General features: G+C 40.8%; 1 protein-coding gene across 1 annotated transcript in view; it reads left to right on the top strand.

Annotated features, from left to right (window-relative positions):
- The first annotated feature begins 9,123 nt into the window (after positions 1-9,123).
- LOC118814116 (voltage-dependent R-type calcium channel subunit alpha-1E) overlaps positions 9,124-17,316 on the top strand; it is a 162,726-nt gene continuing 154,533 nt past the window's right edge. Inside the window, exon 1 of the mRNA XM_036579777.1 lies at positions 9,124-9,389. Coding sequence (XP_036435670.1) covers positions 9,124-9,389 — 266 coding nt within the window. The remainder of the gene's footprint in view (positions 9,390-17,316) is intronic.

The raw sequence follows: 17,316 nt of genomic DNA, 5'->3' as shown, positions 1-17,316 counted from the left end.
ACCGTCAGACTGTAAAACTACACACTGCAGATTCATACTGGATTAAAATCACTCCACAATTATTACAGTCAGACTGTAAAACTACACACTGCAGATTCATACTGGATTAAAATCACTCCACAATTATTACAGTCAGACTGTAAAACTACACACACTGCAGATTCATACTGGATTAAAATCACTCCACAATTATTACAGTCAGACTGTAAAACTACACACTGCAGATTCATACTGGATTAAAATCACTCCACAATTATTACTGTCAGACTGTAAAACTACACACTGCAGATTCATACTGGATTAAAATCACTCCACAATTATTACCGTCAGACTGTAAAACTACACACACTGCAGATTCATACTGGATTAAAATCGCTCCACAATTATTACAGTCAGACTGTAAAACTACACACACTGCAGATTCATACTGGATTAAAATCGCTTCACAATTATTACTGTCAGACTGTAAAACTACACACTGCAGATTCATACTGGATTAAAATCACTCCACAATTATTACTGTCAGACTGTAAAACTACACACTGCAGATTCATACTGGATTAAAATCACTCCACAATTATTACAGTCAGACTGTAAAACTACACACACTGCAGATTCATACTGGATTAAAATCGCTTCACAATTATTACAGTCAGACTGTAAAACTACACACACTGCAGATTCATACTGGATTAAAATCGCTATTATTATTTTTATTAGTTATTAATATCAGAGTGGTGGGGGTGGGGGGGTTAATTGTGTGCAGAAGGTGCAGCATTATCTCTGCACGGCAACACAAGCAACAGATTAGAAATTCAGGGCTGTACCATCACCATGGCGACGGCTGTTAGGATGATGGTGTGTGTGTGTGTGTGTGTGTGTGTGTGTGTGCAGTCTGCTTTTAATTAGACCGGACTAAAATAACACCAAAGCCTTACAAAACGAAAGAGTCCTGAACTGATTCAATGTATGTTTATCTCCATTAGACTATCAATAATAATAATAATATTAATAATAATAACCATAATAATCATAATAATAATAACAACAACTGTGGCATTAAAATGTAAAATTAGAACTTTAATATGGATAATTATGGTATTAGAACTTCATTCTGAATATTAATATTCTGAATATTAATTTTATGAGAATTTCATTCTGGATATAATTTTACTAGAACTCAATTCTTGATGTGGCACAGCTTTTTCAGTCATGTTAGAATCTTCTACAGCTCTGTCCATCATTCTGGACACATCCTTAGATCTACGTTCATGGTGTAACACAGGAACACAAGTGCAAAACAATACAATGTACACAGTGCTGACAGTACAGTACAATAAATACAAAAGACTTACAATAAACACCAAACAGAACACAGGCAGTGCACGGTACTGAGAGTATATAGGCTGTGCAAAGGAGGATGAAACATACTATGACATATTAGCAGATTGGCAGGTAGCCTAGCATATATGAGTATAACAGTCACTGAGGTAGCAACCAGAGCAGCAATGGAATACAGTATTTGGTTGATGCAGTAATTCTAGTATTTAGTAAATACTAGAATTTAGTATATGGGTCATTCTACAGAAACGTCCACTTTTTTATCGCTCCATAGGAGTCACTGGTGTTACTGATCCTCATTGGTGTTACACATAATAAAGGGAACACCAGAGACATTTTTAATAAAAATGCATTTTACAAAATAACTGCTACAGAGCATCAAACCACACATTGTCAATCATGGAATATCCACCAAAATATGGAATTTAATCCATTTGTGTTCTATTTTTTCACAAATACCTCAGAATAAAGTGGGTCACACCAGTGACTTCAGCTAAAAGCTTCATATGAAATCATGAGCTAAATGAGAAAATCTCTGATAACTGAAAGACACAGTGGACTCACCATGAGCTTTTCTTCATAGATCCTCAGAAAACAGGTAAAAGGAAGTCGAGTGATGTCATCAGTGTGACTTTTATTTCAAAATAAGAGATTTTTTGTTACGCAGTAACGCCAGTGACACGACTCCTGGGGACAACTTTCATTATATATTTTATAATATTTGTTTTGCATTTGTTTTCTTTGTCATTTAAATCATATGTTTCATAGTCATGTATAGATTATTGCAGTTAAAATGGCAGAAAAACATGTTTTTACCTGTAAATATGGCTCTTTACACATGACCGTGAGGACGAGCTCTTCTGTGGTGCTTGGAATTCTGTATGATTGATTAAAATACCAATCTTGCTTAATTGAAGCTCAGGAAGGTGTGATTGTTAAAATAACGTATTGTTTTATTTTTAAATATAAATAGATTGTAACCCTGACATGTTTTTCAAGTGTAATATATATGTAAACGCTAGGCACACAAAAATGGCCATTCTGCAGAATGACCCATTTGCAGCTTCGTATTGATTATCTGAACTGTGAAGTTGTTCAGGATGAGAAGATTACAGATATTTTGGACTTTTATATGTCAAGAAATTGTTGTTAATTTAATGATAATGTTGATTGGAAACGTGTAACAGTGTACAGTGTGACCTCATGTCACTCAGCTGAGCGGAAAAACCCGAGTGTTTTCCCTCCTGCGGTCACATCAGTCACCGCCAGCATTCAGGGGGTTATGAATATGTGATGACATATGAACACATTTCACATATGGTCCAACCCTCTCTCTTTGTCTCCCCCCCACTTCCTTAAAGTGATAGCTCACTGAAAAATCACGCTGTCTGACGTCTGCTACTGTTCTCAGCTAAATGATTTTAGTCCATGTCCATAGATAACAGTGAGTCATACAGTGTCAGACGCCATATAATCAAGACTACACTGCAAAAAATGGCATCTTGGCAAGTAAAATTATCTTAAATCTAGTCAGGAAAATCTAATATTTCTCCTGTTCAGATTGTTGTAAGCTTATTTCAAGATTATTTAACTTTTTTCCAAACATTTGTACTTGTTTTAAGTGATTTTAAGTAAAATTCTCTCACTATACTGACAGATATTTGTGCTTGTTGTAATAAATGTGTTTGAAACCAGCAAAATTACCTGCCAGTATAGTCAGAGAATTTTTCTTGATAAAATTAATTAAAACAGGTAAAAAAAATCTAGAAATAAGTTAGATAATCTTATAATAAGTGCACAACCATCTCAAAATAAGAAATATTACATAGTTCGACTAGAATTAAGATAATTTCACTTGACAAGATACTATTTTCGCAGTGGGTTAGAGACACTGAACACCTCCACACGTTGTATGTGATGATTTAGGCACCATGCTAGTTGGTGGAGTATAAGCTTCCCTTACTTGTTAGCTACATTACCCTGATGTTACATTTGGGGAGAATTTTTTCATTTAAAGCTGCACTATGCAGGTGTCATTACTGAGTGAGGAGAATACAAACAGGCTAAATTATGGTGAGCGTGTGCTGCTGCGAGTCGCTCTGTAAAGCATGAAATAATCATAAAAATTAATCATTAAAAGTCAGAGGCGTTGGGTCAAGTTTTTTACTCCATGTCGTATGTTTACGTATTAGCGTCAGACTCAAAAAGAAGGTCCGGTTCAATGTTTAGGCCTAAAATGATCTCAAATTCAACATATACTGATGAAGATGTGATGACAATAGTAGATAATTCACTCACATCCTCAGAAGACGCTCCTTCACCAAGTTTAGACTGAGTTCTCTTGGAATTCTCTTTGAAATCTCTCAGGGAAGTGGGTCCGAAATACATCCCACATTACTTAATATTTTTCCACATGTTGCATGCAATTACACATTTCCACCAGAGAGGTCTCCAAATCTCCAAATCTTACATAGTTTAACTTTAACTGTCGCATTTAAACTGGTTTTTACGTTATGATTGGCCGCTGAGAATTTGTGTGTGCATGTGATCGTGTGCTTTTACTGGATAAAGTCAACCTGAAATCAAATTTCCTTGCTAGTTCAGGTTCTTAGTCATATTGATATTAAAGGCCCCATGTGATACTTTGCTCATGTACTTCACTCTTTTCCCTGAGGAAGGACAATTGTGTGGTTTTATGTATCAGTCATAATTCATAATTCATCACTCCTTATGACTTCAGAGTGAATGGGCGGAGCTAAACGCCTGTAGGTGGGTATAGGTAAATGTGCTGGGTTGTTGACGTCACAGAAAGCTCAGTTTCCATTTATGTTGGTGAACGTTATAATATCAACTCTTATTTCAGAATATCAAGGAAAACTGGATTTTCCATCATATGGAGCCTTTAGACAATATACTAATATATTGACCAGTAATATCACAGCATGTTTTACCTCCCCCTCCCACCACCCCCACCCACCACTGAGCAAGAACACCTCCACTCCCAGCTGCACATACAGGCTCAAATAAATATGGGCTCCTGGTACAGATTTTTAATGCTTTTCTTCTTCCTCCTCCTCCTCCTCGTCCTCCTCCTCCATCTGTGCCTCCTGTACTACCAGGATTTGGTCCCTCTCCTACGATGCAGGAGCTTATTCTCCATGATTAGGTGCAGATCAGTATCCGAATGTGACTCGATGTCGATGTCAAAATACAAATATGTCAAAAATACAGATAAAATTGTGTTCCACCCCCAATATTTCCTGCCTGAATGTCCTGTTTCACTTGAAAATGCATCACATTTTTCAAAATTGCTACATAATTAAATGGTTAAGATGTAAACAGAGTCATTCAGAGCGGCTTGGTGTGAAACGCTCCGTTCTAGAGAAACTCAGAATTGAAAGAGAAAGTCAGAACTGTTCACAGTGGTGGTGATAGGAACCAGACGTCCACCTCTAAAAGCTCCCGCACAGATACATATAATAGTTAAGAACACACTGTCTGATGTCTGAATAGTGATAGTTTCAGTGACTGAATGAGTCTGTTTACATCTCAACCACTGAATTGTGAAAACTCTGTGGAATTCCCCTCTAACTAGGCCGAAGATGACAGCCACTAAAAACACAAACACTGCTCTGTTAACAAGTTTCTCACCTGAGTTTTACTTCCTCTGTGCTGCTCTCTAGTTTCTGCCTCTTCAGTGTTTTCCTTCTTCAACTGTGTGCATGAGAGAGAGAGAGAGAGGGAGAGAGAGAGAGAGAGAGAGAGAGAGAGGGAGCGAGAGTCTCAGGTTTATTTTAGTCCTCTCTGTCAGCCTGCAGTGCTGCGCTGAGCCATTTGGCTGCTGCCTTTTTCACTTACATTATCAGCGTCTGTTTTTTCTCCTCCGTTCAGGTCGTTTAATTGTGCAGTAGGTCATAATTAGCCTACATAAACAGACTGCTCGTTAATTCTATTGGCTTGTTGCTGAGTTTCCTTTCTTACCACTCAGTTTCTCTTTAAAGGGCCTGTACCCTGGATTTTTACTACTGTTTTCTGAAATGAGAGTTTGATGTAGCATGTAAACATTTGTTAAGCTTTCAAAACGTTTAGAATGGGTTTTTAATGTTCTGACTTCATTGTTTTTGTGATGTCACAAAGCTTTTTGAATGAGGCACAGCCAATCAGAGCAGAGCTCATTTGCATGTATTAGTCTTAAAAGCACAGTAAAAAGTGTTTAGTTGAAGGGCTGAAGAGAGATTAGTGATCTTGTAAAAATGAATTATGACCATTTGTGGTAAAAAAAAAAACACAAACTTGTGTTAAAAAATTAAATCTAAAGAAACATTTAGAAAATGGGCCTTTTTAACGTTCTTCTAAAAACACCAATAAACTCAAATGGCATGTTGTGTTGGACACTCTGGAATGTTCCCCACCAATCACTGCTTCATTTAGCCTGTAAAGAATGTGGGTGATTGGCAGACAATGTTGGTGTTAGAGGGAGAATGGTGGTGTTTGGTGAAGAATGTTGGTGTTTGGTGGAGAATGATGGTGTTGAAGAATGGTGGTGTTTGGTGGAGAATGTTGGTGTTTGGGAATGATAGTGTTTGGTGGAAAATGGTGTTTGGTGGAGAATGTTGGTGTTTGGTGGAGAATGGTGGTGTTGAAGAATGATAGTGTTTGTTGGAGAATGTTGGTGTTTGTTGGAGAATGGTGGGGTTGAGGAATGATAGTGTTTGGTGGAAAAGGGTGTTTGGTGGAGAATGTTGGTGTTTGGTGGAGAATGGTGGTATTGAAGAATGATAGTGTTTGGTGGAGAATGGTTGTGTTTGGTGGAGAATCGTGGTGTTGAAGAATGATAGTGTTTGGTGGAGAATGGTGGTGTTTGGTGGAGAATGGTGGGGTTGAAGAATGTTGGTGTTTGTTGGACAATGATGGTGTTCCTCGGAAAATGTTGGTGTTTATTGGCGATAGATTGATAGTATCTGTTTGAGAATGATAATGTTCCTTGGAGAATAATGGTATGTGGTGGGGAATGTCAGTGTTCGGTAGAGAGCGATGGTGTTTGGTGGACAATGATGGTGTTCATTGGAGAATGATGGTATGTGGTGGAGGATGTTGGTGTTTGATGGAGAATGAAAGTGTTCATTGGAGAATGATGGTATGTGTTGGAGAATGTTGGTGTTTGGTGGAGAATGTTGGTGTTTGGTGGAGAATGATAGTGTTTGGTGGAGAATGGTGGTGTTTGGTGGAGAATGTTGGTGTTTGGTGGAGAATGTTGGTGTTTGGTGGAGAATGATGGTGCCTTTTGTGCAGAAAGTGTCCATTTTCAGTTTTGAGATGTTTATGAGCAGTTATGGATGATTATACCATCACAGCAGGAGTATGTTATGATTTTTAAGCCACATTTGCTCAACCGCCTCCACCCCCCACTACCAACTGCTCCAGTCTGTTCAAAGCACCACTTTTATCACTCAGAATTTGCTAGAATAAATGAAAATCTATTTATTATATCATTCATATTGACTCATAAAATAATCCTAGCAAAAGTCGCTGATGAAGTCCAGGTTGAGTTTCAAGTATTTATGACTTTAAGTCAGGTCCCAAGTCACAAACGTCCTGCTTCTTCTGTCTGCTTGGAAACCTTATCCTGAAGGTTGAAGGTTTTTCTGTAATGAAAAGCTGGTTACTGGACTCGGACTTAGACTTGCACCTCAGAGACTTGACTCAGACTCGCACCCTAGAGACTTGCACCCCAGAGGCTTGACTCAAACTCATGCCCCACAGAGTCGAGACTCCAACTCACACCCCAGAAACTCAAAAATCAGACTCACACCCCAGAAACTCAAAAATCAGACTCACACCCCAGAAACTCAAAAATCAGACTCACACCTCAGAGACTTGAAACTCAGAGTCACACCCCAGTGACTTGAGACTTGTACTGACACCTCAGAGACTTGACTCAGACTCGCACCTCAGAAACTTGACTCACACTCTCACCCCACAGACCTGACTTGGCCTTACAACATAGAGAGTTGATTTAGACTTACACCCCGGAGACTCGACTCAGACTCACACTCCTGAGACTTGACTCAGACTTGCACCCAGAGACTTGACTCGGACTCACACCCCAGTGACTTGCAACTTGAACTCACAGCTCAGAGACTTGACTCAATCTCAGACCCCAGGGACTCAAGACTTGGACTCGCCAGAGACCTCAGACTCACACCTTAGGAACTTGACTCAGACTCGCACCTCAGAAACTCGACTCACACCCCACAGACTCACAACCTAGAAGGTTGACTCAGACTCGGACACAAGAGACTTGGTTCTGATTCACAATCCCAGAGACTCGATCCAGAGTCCCACCCCTGAGACTTATCTTAGACTCGCACCCCAGAGACTTGACTCAGACTCTCACCCCAGTGACTCAAGACTCGGACTCACACCTCAGAGACTCGACTTAGACTCAAACTCCAGACACTTGGATTCATATCTCAGACTTGTACCCTAGAGACTTGACTCAGACTTGCACCCCAGAGACTTGACTCGGACTCACACCCCAGTGACTCAAAGCCCAGACTCACACCTCAGAGACTAGCTTCAGACTTGCACTCCAGAGACTTGGACTCACACCTCAAAGACTTAACTCAAACTCAGACCCAACAGACTCAAGACCTGGACTCGCAACCTAGAGACTTGAAACTCAGACTCACACCCCAGAGACTCGACTCTGACTCGCACCCCAGAGGCTCAACCCGGACTCACAACCTAGAGAGTTGACTCAGACTCACACCTCAGAGACTCGAGACTCCAACTCACACCCCAGAAACTTGAGACTCAGATTTACACCCTAAAGACTCGAGACTCGGACTCACACCCATGAGACTTGACTCAGACATGCACCCTGAAGATCAACCACCCTGGACAGTTCCAATCCAGCAATCCTAGTTCTGATATTTAGACGCCCCTGAAGGCCTCCATTACCTGGATTAGGTGTGTTAGATTAGAGCTGAATCTAAACTCTGCAGGACCAGGATTGTTCACCCCGTATCTAGGCAATCTAATCGCAGCATGAGATGAGCGATGTTGTAAAAGACCTTTTTTCAGCACTAAAAATAGCTACAGTTAATAGCCACCCTCCCCTGGGTCTTTTGATCCCACCATCAAATTGACAATTTGACCACTGAATAGAATGTACAGTGTTGGAGGGGGAGGAGTCTGTCAGAGGGGAAAGGCTCTGAGACTCCGCCCTCTGATCAGTTCACAGTATCAGGATCTGTGCTCGCTCTGCTCTGGTTTCCACTCTGTTGCGTGTGAGAGTGAGCAGGTGGGAGTGGCTCCGAGCTGCAGCTGCAGGTTCAGTCTACAGAGAGAGAGAGAGAGAGAGAGAGAGAGAGAGAGAGAGAGAGAGAGAGAGAGCAGCTCTGAGCCGGAGGAGGATTTACACACAGAAAGAGGGAAAAACGCGGGAAAAGTTTGTGTGTGAATGAAACGGAGTGGCTTTAATTAATTCAGGCACTCGGACAGCAGGAACCTGCCGTGATGAGCGGCGGTCAGGAACATCAGCGGCTGCCCTGACGGAGTGTCTGTTTGCGTGTATGTTGAAGCAGTAGAGCAGCTGGAGGCTGGACTGGAAGGCTCTATCTGACCTGCTGCTTCAGATGATGCTGTGGACCCTATTTTAGAGCAGCAGGTGGACGAAGGACCTGATGCTGATGCTGGACTGAACCCAGCGGACAGTATTTTTTTTCTTCTTTTTTTTCTTCCCTCAGGGCTGATCTTCTGCCCTTTGTTCCCTGCAGGATGGCACGGTTCGGGGACGATGTTCCGGGGCTGCTGGTTGCCGTGGACACGGGGTCCGAGCGCAGCCGCACCCGCGAAGCCCCTGCCGTCTCCACCGGAGGGGTTTCGCCCGTCTTCAAACAGACGAAAGCGCAAAGAGCGCGCACGATGGCCCTGTATAACCCCATCCCCGTCCGGCAGAACTGCTTTACCGTCAACAGGTCACTCTTCATCTTCAGTGAGGATAATGTGGTCAGGAAGTACGCCAAGAAGATCATAGAGTGGCCATATCCTTTGGGTAACAAAACAGCATGACCTTAACCTGAAACACACACATTTACATAGATAGATACTTTTAAAGATGCCTGCTTAAAATAATAATATATTCTCTACAGTGAACAAACTTTAATATGCCACATTTATGCAAACTGTAGTGGACAAATTATTTGCTTAATTTAACACACCAGGGGGGAAATATATATATAGCATGTACCTAAACCTGTGACACATGGTTTTATTTTTCCATTATGTAAAATTCAAGCAAATATATAGAAACTGTAAATCGAATTCTGCAGACGTGTGTCCCTGTAGGGGATATGTTAACTTTTTATCACTTAGAAAAATTAATAAAAGAACTGTAATTTGACTGGGGTACCCTAACCCTTTGCCTCATTTTATGTTTTATTTTTTTCTGTATATTAAATTTAAGCAAATGAATAGATACATTGAAATGTGCCCTTTATAGAGGATCACTTATTTTCACTTAGAAAATCAAGAAATCAGTAATCAGTAGCTTTTTCATAAGACTAAATAGATAGATAGATAGATAGATAGATAGATAGATAGATAGATAGATAGATAGATGTACTTTTTGATTACCTTCATTGATTAAAATTTGGGTGCTGCTGTAAAAAACACTCAAATGTATATCATAAATGCAAATAAAATACACAAACATGTACACATATAGAGGAAGACAAGTGTGAGAAAGTGTGGAGGACAGCGAGAATGTTCCCAACAAGTGGTTGCATCAACTGTACACATGCTGACGTAACACATGTAAACACTCAACTTCATGGTCCATTTGTTCTAGATGTCCTCTTTCTGTCAGAACTCAGAGGTTTAATATGTTCCCCTTTCTTTGCATTGGTTGGCTGCAGTGTGTAAGTAGTGTGTAACATTAATGACGGTCCTGTGGTCTTCTCTGCTGCTGCGTGTGCTGTATTATTGACCAGTCATGTCAGATGGGTGCTGCTGGAGCGCTCTCACTCTTCAGCGCCACAGACAGCAGCCTCTGCGATCCGCATTGGTCGGTCAGATAGAGTTTAAGAGAGTTCAGTTTATTTATACCAGTTTCTCACCAACCCTGGTCCTGGAGATCTAGTTCCATGTTGCTCGAACACACCTGCTCCCGCTAAAAGAAATAGGCAAGTTGGCATTAGACATGGTGACCTTAGGCTCATGTGTAGCTGCTCCAGAGTGTCTCGTTCTGTTGGTCAGTGCTTTTCTATGGAGATTATACAAGCTGTGTCAGCAGTGGGTGACCTTAAAGAAGGTGAATTCACTCATTAGCAGGTCTGACTGGATTCGTTTGGACAGATAGTGCATAACATGTCTAAGCCTCATGTTAGAAACTGTGGAAATGGCCAGTGTGTGGTGCTGCTGAGAGCTGTTAGCAGAGGCTTTAGCGCTGGATCATGTTTGGTGGTGTGACAGAGCTGCATGGGATTATTTGGGCAGTGTACTGAGTGGGGGGTTACTATGACAGGGATATTAAGTTGGGTTATTGTTGGGGGGTTATTGGTAGAGTAATTGAGGGGGTGAGTGAGTGGGGTTATTGAGAGGGTTATTGAGAGGGTTATTGAGTGAAGTTAGTGGTGGGGATTATCGAGGGGGTTATTGAGGGGGTTATAGAGGGGGTTATTGAGGGGGCTTATTGAGTGGGGTTGTTGATTGGGGTTATTGAAGGAGGCTATTGAGTGGGGTTATTAAGGGGGTTATTGAGTGAGGTTAGTGGTGGAGATTATCAAGGGGGTTGTTGGTGGGGGTTATCGAGTGGGGTTATTGAGGGGGCTTATTGAGTGGGGTTGTTGATTGGGATTATTGAAGGAGGCTATTGAGTGGGGTGATTTAGGTGGTTATTGAGTGGGGGTATTGAATGAGGTTATTTAGTGGGGTTAGTCAGGGGGTTATTGAGTGGGATTTTTGGTAAGGTTACTGGTTACTGGGGGGTTAGTGAATGGGGTTATTGAGTGGGGTTATTCAGGGGGGTTATTCAGGGGGGTTATTGAGTGGGATTTTTGGAAGTGGTTATTGAGGGGGTTATTGGTGGGGGTTATTCAGGGGGGTATTGGTGAGGGTTATTGAGTGGGGTAATTGGTAGTGGATTTTGAGGGGGTTATTGAGGGGGTTATTGGTGGGGATTAGTGAGTGCAGTTATTGGTAGTGGTTATTGAGGGGGTTGGTGAATGGGGTTATTGGTGGGGGTTATTGATGGGGATTATTGAGTGGGGTTATTGAGTGGGGTTATTGTTAAAAGTTAATGAAAGTGTTAGTGAGCGGGGTTATTGAGGGGGGTTATTGAGTGGAGTTATTGGTTGGGGTAATGAAGGGGGGTTATTGAGTAGGGTAATTAGTGGGGATTATTTAGGGGGTTAGTGAATTAGGTTATTGGTGGGGGTATTACATGGGGTTACGTAGTGTGGTTATTGGTTATTGGTGGGGTTATTGAGAAGTTATTGGTGGGGGTTATTGGAGTGTGGTTATCGGTGGGTGTTATTGAGGGAGTTATTGAGTGGGGTTATTGGTGTGTGGTTATTGGTGGGTGTTACTGAGGGTTTATTGGTGGGGATTATTGGTGTGTGGTTATCGGTGGGTGTTACTGAGTGGAGTTATTGAGTGGGGTTATTGGTGTGTGGTTATTGGTGGGTGTTATTGAAGGTTTTTTGGTGGGGGTTATTGGAGTGTGGTTATCCGTGGGCGTTATTGAGGGTTTATTGGTGGGGGTTATTGGTGTGTGGTTATCGGCGGGTGTTATTAAAGGTTTATTGGTGGGGGTTATTGGTGTGTGGTTATCGGTGGGTGTTACTGAGGGTTTATTGGTGGGGGTTATTGGTGTGTGGTTATCGGCGGGTGTTATTCAGCGAGTTATTGAGTGGGGTTATTGGTGAAGATATTGAGTTTTTTGGGTGGGGTTATTGGGGGTGGGGTAATTGAGTAAGGTTATTGGGTGTTATTGTGACAAGGTTATTAAGTGGGGTTTTTGGAGTGTTTTTATTGAGTGGCGCTCTTGGGGCGGGGTTATTGTGTGGAGTTATTGAGTGAGATTATTTGGACAAAAATATTTAAGAGGGGTTATTGTGTTGAGGTTTTCGGAAAGTGGTTATTAGTGCAGGGTAATTGGAGCAGGAGTACTGTTTGCTGGTATTGGGCTGAGATTTTGGGGCAAGGTTATTGGGATGGGGTAATTACTCAGGGGTTACTGGGGTGCAGTTATTGAATAGACTGCTGAAACATTCATCTACATGGCTACAATTAAAAGTGTGACTACAGCACTTTCATCTGGATCAACTGCACTGATATGACATGTGCGGTCCACTGTGATGATGGGTTACTGTAACAATCAGTATTTTGCTGGAAGGAATGCCTCTAGTGCACACCATATTGAAAAAAGTCATTGTCACTTGTCAATTATCACTGTTTTCCAATGTCCACATTAATAAACCTAATGAGCCCATGCTTCCTTAGTGCTGCTAATCTGTGCTAAAAGAATGTCTTACACACCTGATGTAAATTATTTTGATTGGACTGTTTTATTCTGTGCTACTACAGTATTTGGTGCTGAACCCCTTTGTCTTTTCCTTGGTTTTGCTGGATGCTGAGAGTATAGACAGTGTTAGACAGCAGTTTGACAGCAGTGATGACTCTATCATAGAACTGATGGTTTAATTTCTGGTTTCCATTCTCAGCATAGCCAACAGCTGGTTAACAGGCTGAAGCTGATTGATGTTCCTCCTGACTGTAACCTTCCTCCAGCAAGAGAATGGCTGCGCGCGCATGTTAAATTAGATTGTGGTGATCTATCTGGGCGGATGTGAAGTTTCCGTCACTCGTTTCTGTCCTGAAGGCGCAGAGACTCAGGCGTGCTAACAGTGCTAACAGCGCTAACGGTGCTGTAATGATCTGGCACCATACCAAAGCAAACACACTCCAATCTGTCCCTCAGAGGCATGAAGAAAAACAGCTCGTTGTGATTCAGAAGCATGTTTAGGGCTGCAGAAATCTGTTAGCTGTCTGTTGGAGTCATCTGGGAGATGATAAACCGCCACCTCCATTAGTAAACAAAATTATTTAGGCCTCTTAAATCTGCATATTTTCTAGCCTGGAGTCTGGAGGCATCGTTTTAGCCTCTATATCGAATATCAGAAACTATAATCAGTGTCTAATCATACAGGTCAGAGGAACAGTTTGGTGAAAAATGTAACTTGCATAGTTTCCCCTCCCCCCATATACCTAAATGTAGCCGATCAGTCTAGACATGCTTGGTGTCTGCTTCTTTAGTTTTGAGGCTAATATAGCTAACATGTAGTGGAAGCTTATACCCCACCAATTAGCATCATGCACGTTTGTTTGTTTATTATCTCTAATAGACTTGATTCTGTGGTTTCTGACATTGTGCGACTCACTGTTATCTATAAACATGGACTGAATTATGGACAAAATTCAGGCTTCAAGGCAGCTGCAAGTGATTTTAGCCATGCAACTTTTGTATAGTTTGATATTTAGGCATGCAGTTTTTTACAGTGCCAGTTGGTGGGGTATCTACCTGCCTATCTATCTATCTATCTATCTATCTATCTATCTATATTTATTTCGACTCGAAAGTACATTGAAGGTGTAGTGTAGCTGAGCAAATTACGAGGGATTGAAAAAGTTCAATTTAAATTTATGAACTAAAACAAATGAAAATCATCAAGACAAAAAAATTACAAAAAATAACAGCTCAAACAGAAAACAGGCATAAAATATCAATAAATTCTAAAATGAAAACACTTTAAAATGAAGTAAAAAACAACTTATAGATAGAAAACAGTAAGAAAACTGAAGTTTTGGAAAATCAAATTATTTACTAGAACAGTAAAAGAATTAACATCAAATAAAACAGCTGCAATAAACTAATAATAATAATAATATTATTATTATTATTATTATTACTACTAGTAGTAGTAGTAGTAGTATTAAATAAATAAATAAATAGGAGAAAGGAAAGGTTAAACTCTACTAAAACAGTTACAGCCTGTTTGAAAGTGGCAAAGACTAAAAGTTTAAAATGACTAAGTGACACCAGTTTTAGAGTCAGTGAGTCAGTTTTAGACACTCCTGTAGTAAATAAGCCTTTTTTATTAGCTACTATAACTCCAGTGCTAAAACCAAAAAAAAGCACATTTCAGACACCAAACATGTCTTGGCTGATCCACTGTGGTTAGGGGTAAAGGCAGCCGGGGGGGGGATTGGGGGGTCTGGGTAAATTAGATTTTTCCCTGAACCCTTTTTTCACTTTAATGAAGCTGCAGTAGGGCACAGCTGTTCCCCCTCTGATCCCCGCTGGGGTGGTAGGGGAAGTTCCCCACTGAGATCGTAATCAATAATTGATCCTTTAGTCTGGAGCGAGGAGGAGCTTCAGTGTCCTCTCTGCAGAAGAGAACCCACCTGAAGATTTAGAGCCGTAGAGTTTCTCTGACAGTGTTACAGGTGTTTCTGTATGGACCGTAGCAGTGAGCTTTACTGAAGCTAGACTGTGGTCTGGGTTTGCTGCGTTTCTGACCAACATGTCATCGAAGGCTGTTACGATAGAAGGATCCTTCAAGTACAGTTGGGTAATGCAGCTAGCATGCACACAAGGAAGAGCCTTCATGGTCTTTTGTCGCCCGTAATCCGCGTCTGGCCCAAAGAAATGTTAAGAGAAATGCAGGCAGATGAGACGAACTATTACACTTAAAAAAATAATGAAAGACATGTACAATTCAACCCAAAATAAGGGGCTAGTCAGTGGGTTCACCCATGGGTGGGTTCACTGTAACAGACAGGGGGTCAGTTCAACATCTGCCAGAAAAGTCTGATCAATCAGTGCAAACGGAGTTAATTCACTATAATTCTATGTTGTAGGAAACAAATATATATTTTGCAGCCATGCTGCCTTATATATTATCATCTATAAGACAGACAGACAGACAGACAGATCAACTGATACACACACAGCAGATTATATATGAACACTGACATGAGACTGTGTGTGAAATAATGACAGATTTCTTTAGTCCAGTGAAGGACAGAAAATAAAAAAATATCACACATCAGTAAAATACGGAACACTGTTTCTGAATAACTACAGCTTTACCAACTATTAATGTCAATTTCATTAAAATACTCTTTTAAAACTATTAAAATACTAATATCTGAAAGACACTAATAAAGTAGAAGAAAATCTGTTTTCAGAAGTTTCTCTTTTTCATCTTAAAATCTGTGTAAACATGGAACAAAAAGACAAAATTTACTTTATTAGTCTTTGTTTATTAAAGGTGTCTGAGCTGTAATGCTGTGTAACTAACCCCGCAGTGCGGAGGCTGAACTTAAGCCCAGCTACACTTACTGTGAGCTTATCAGCTGCTTCAAAACGATGCTACGTTGTAGGAAACAAGATGGAGATTAAAATAATATTAGGTTGGAATTTGTGATTCACACAAACAGCTCAGTAACCGAAAAAACTTGTGTTGAAAAAAATTACCTACATGCCCTGAAAACACTCTTTGGCTCAGATCTCTTCAAAACGCTGACCAATCTCTCTGAATTTTGGTGGGAGACTGTGGCTAGGAAATGTGGTGATGTGGCCAGAAGCTCATGCTGCTTGACCTTCTGTAACAACGTAAAAAGTCAGTGTTAAATTGTGCCCCGTTTTAGGTTGTTCCCCGCACTCCCCTACAGTACGCTACGTCTGTACCTGTTTAAGAGGTTCTGAATGCAGGGTGTGGAATGCACTGGATTTTAGTGAGTTAAACAGAGTTTGCATGATAGCATTTCATTACAAATCGATATTTCAGACAGTGAAATGTGTCGTTTTCAACCCTGTGAAAAAGCCTTGAACACTGTTTTGAACGGTTAATCTTGACAGTAAGCATGTTTTTGCTACATTTATTAATTAAAAATAAAAAAAAAACAGTAAAAAGTAGTCAAAACCTGTTTTTTCAGTAAAGAATTTGTTAGTTAGAGGAATAATGAATAATATAATACGCAGGAGAAATCTTCATAGAGTAGTGCTATGCAGCCTAGCTTTGGGAACACATTTCCAAGGAGGGCCACTCCCACCAAAACAAGGGCCTTACCGTCAGTTTAAGGTTGTTTAAGGTTTAACGTTGCTGTGTTTGAGAACAGCAGTTGCCTGTATGGAGAGCAGACATGCTGGCTTTGAGCCACAGTAACTGTTTAAGAGAAGCTCATTAGTCCATTTGCATTGGAATTGTCTATTTTCACTCTTTCTTCAGAGTCGTTACCTCAGCGCTGGTGTCAGAGACACAGCCTGGCCCCGCCTCTCCTTTTTATCACCTCTTCTGGTCACGAGCCCATCCGTATTTGACTGTGTCACTGTGAAAATTGCGCCAGTAGTGCTACAGACTTCTTTGTTTTGAGGCTTTGTATCTAGTTCACTTCTAGGTAGTCTTGTGGAGCCAGACATGATCTCATCATGAGAGCGTCTGAGGACTGCAGTGAGAGATTTTAGGCTAAAGGGTGGGGGAATGTAGATTTATTAGGTTGGGAACAAACGGTGAGTGTAATTTCTAAAGCAAAGCACCGCTTCATTAAGGTGGAGCTGGGCCCACGAGACTGACTATCCACGCTCTTAAAAAAGATTGAAATCTTCAGTGTTCCCTTCGTTTAGCACAAAGGTAATGAACTCCAGACATTACTTGACACTAATTCGAACCAATACAGATGAAATCATGCTCCAGTAAGGTGTGCCATGGTACAACTTCACCATTAGGTAGAGGAGTTTTAACTGTAGACTACACTTGAATAAAAAATGGTTCTTCAAGTGTTCATTAGTACGAAAAATGGTTCTATAAAGAACCATAAACACACAAAAACCCCTTTTAAATTGTTCTTTGCATCATGAAGTGGTTCTTGAGATGGATGTAGAATGTGCTATATATGGTTTTATAT

The sequence above is a fragment of the Colossoma macropomum genome, unplaced genomic scaffold (genome assembly GCF_904425465.1).
Source record: "Colossoma macropomum unplaced genomic scaffold, Colossoma_macropomum, whole genome shotgun sequence".
Taxonomy (NCBI): Eukaryota; Metazoa; Chordata; class Actinopteri; order Characiformes; family Serrasalmidae; genus Colossoma; species Colossoma macropomum.
The sequence above is the reverse complement of the archived record's forward strand: the minus strand, read 5'-3'. Positions and strand labels throughout refer to the sequence as shown.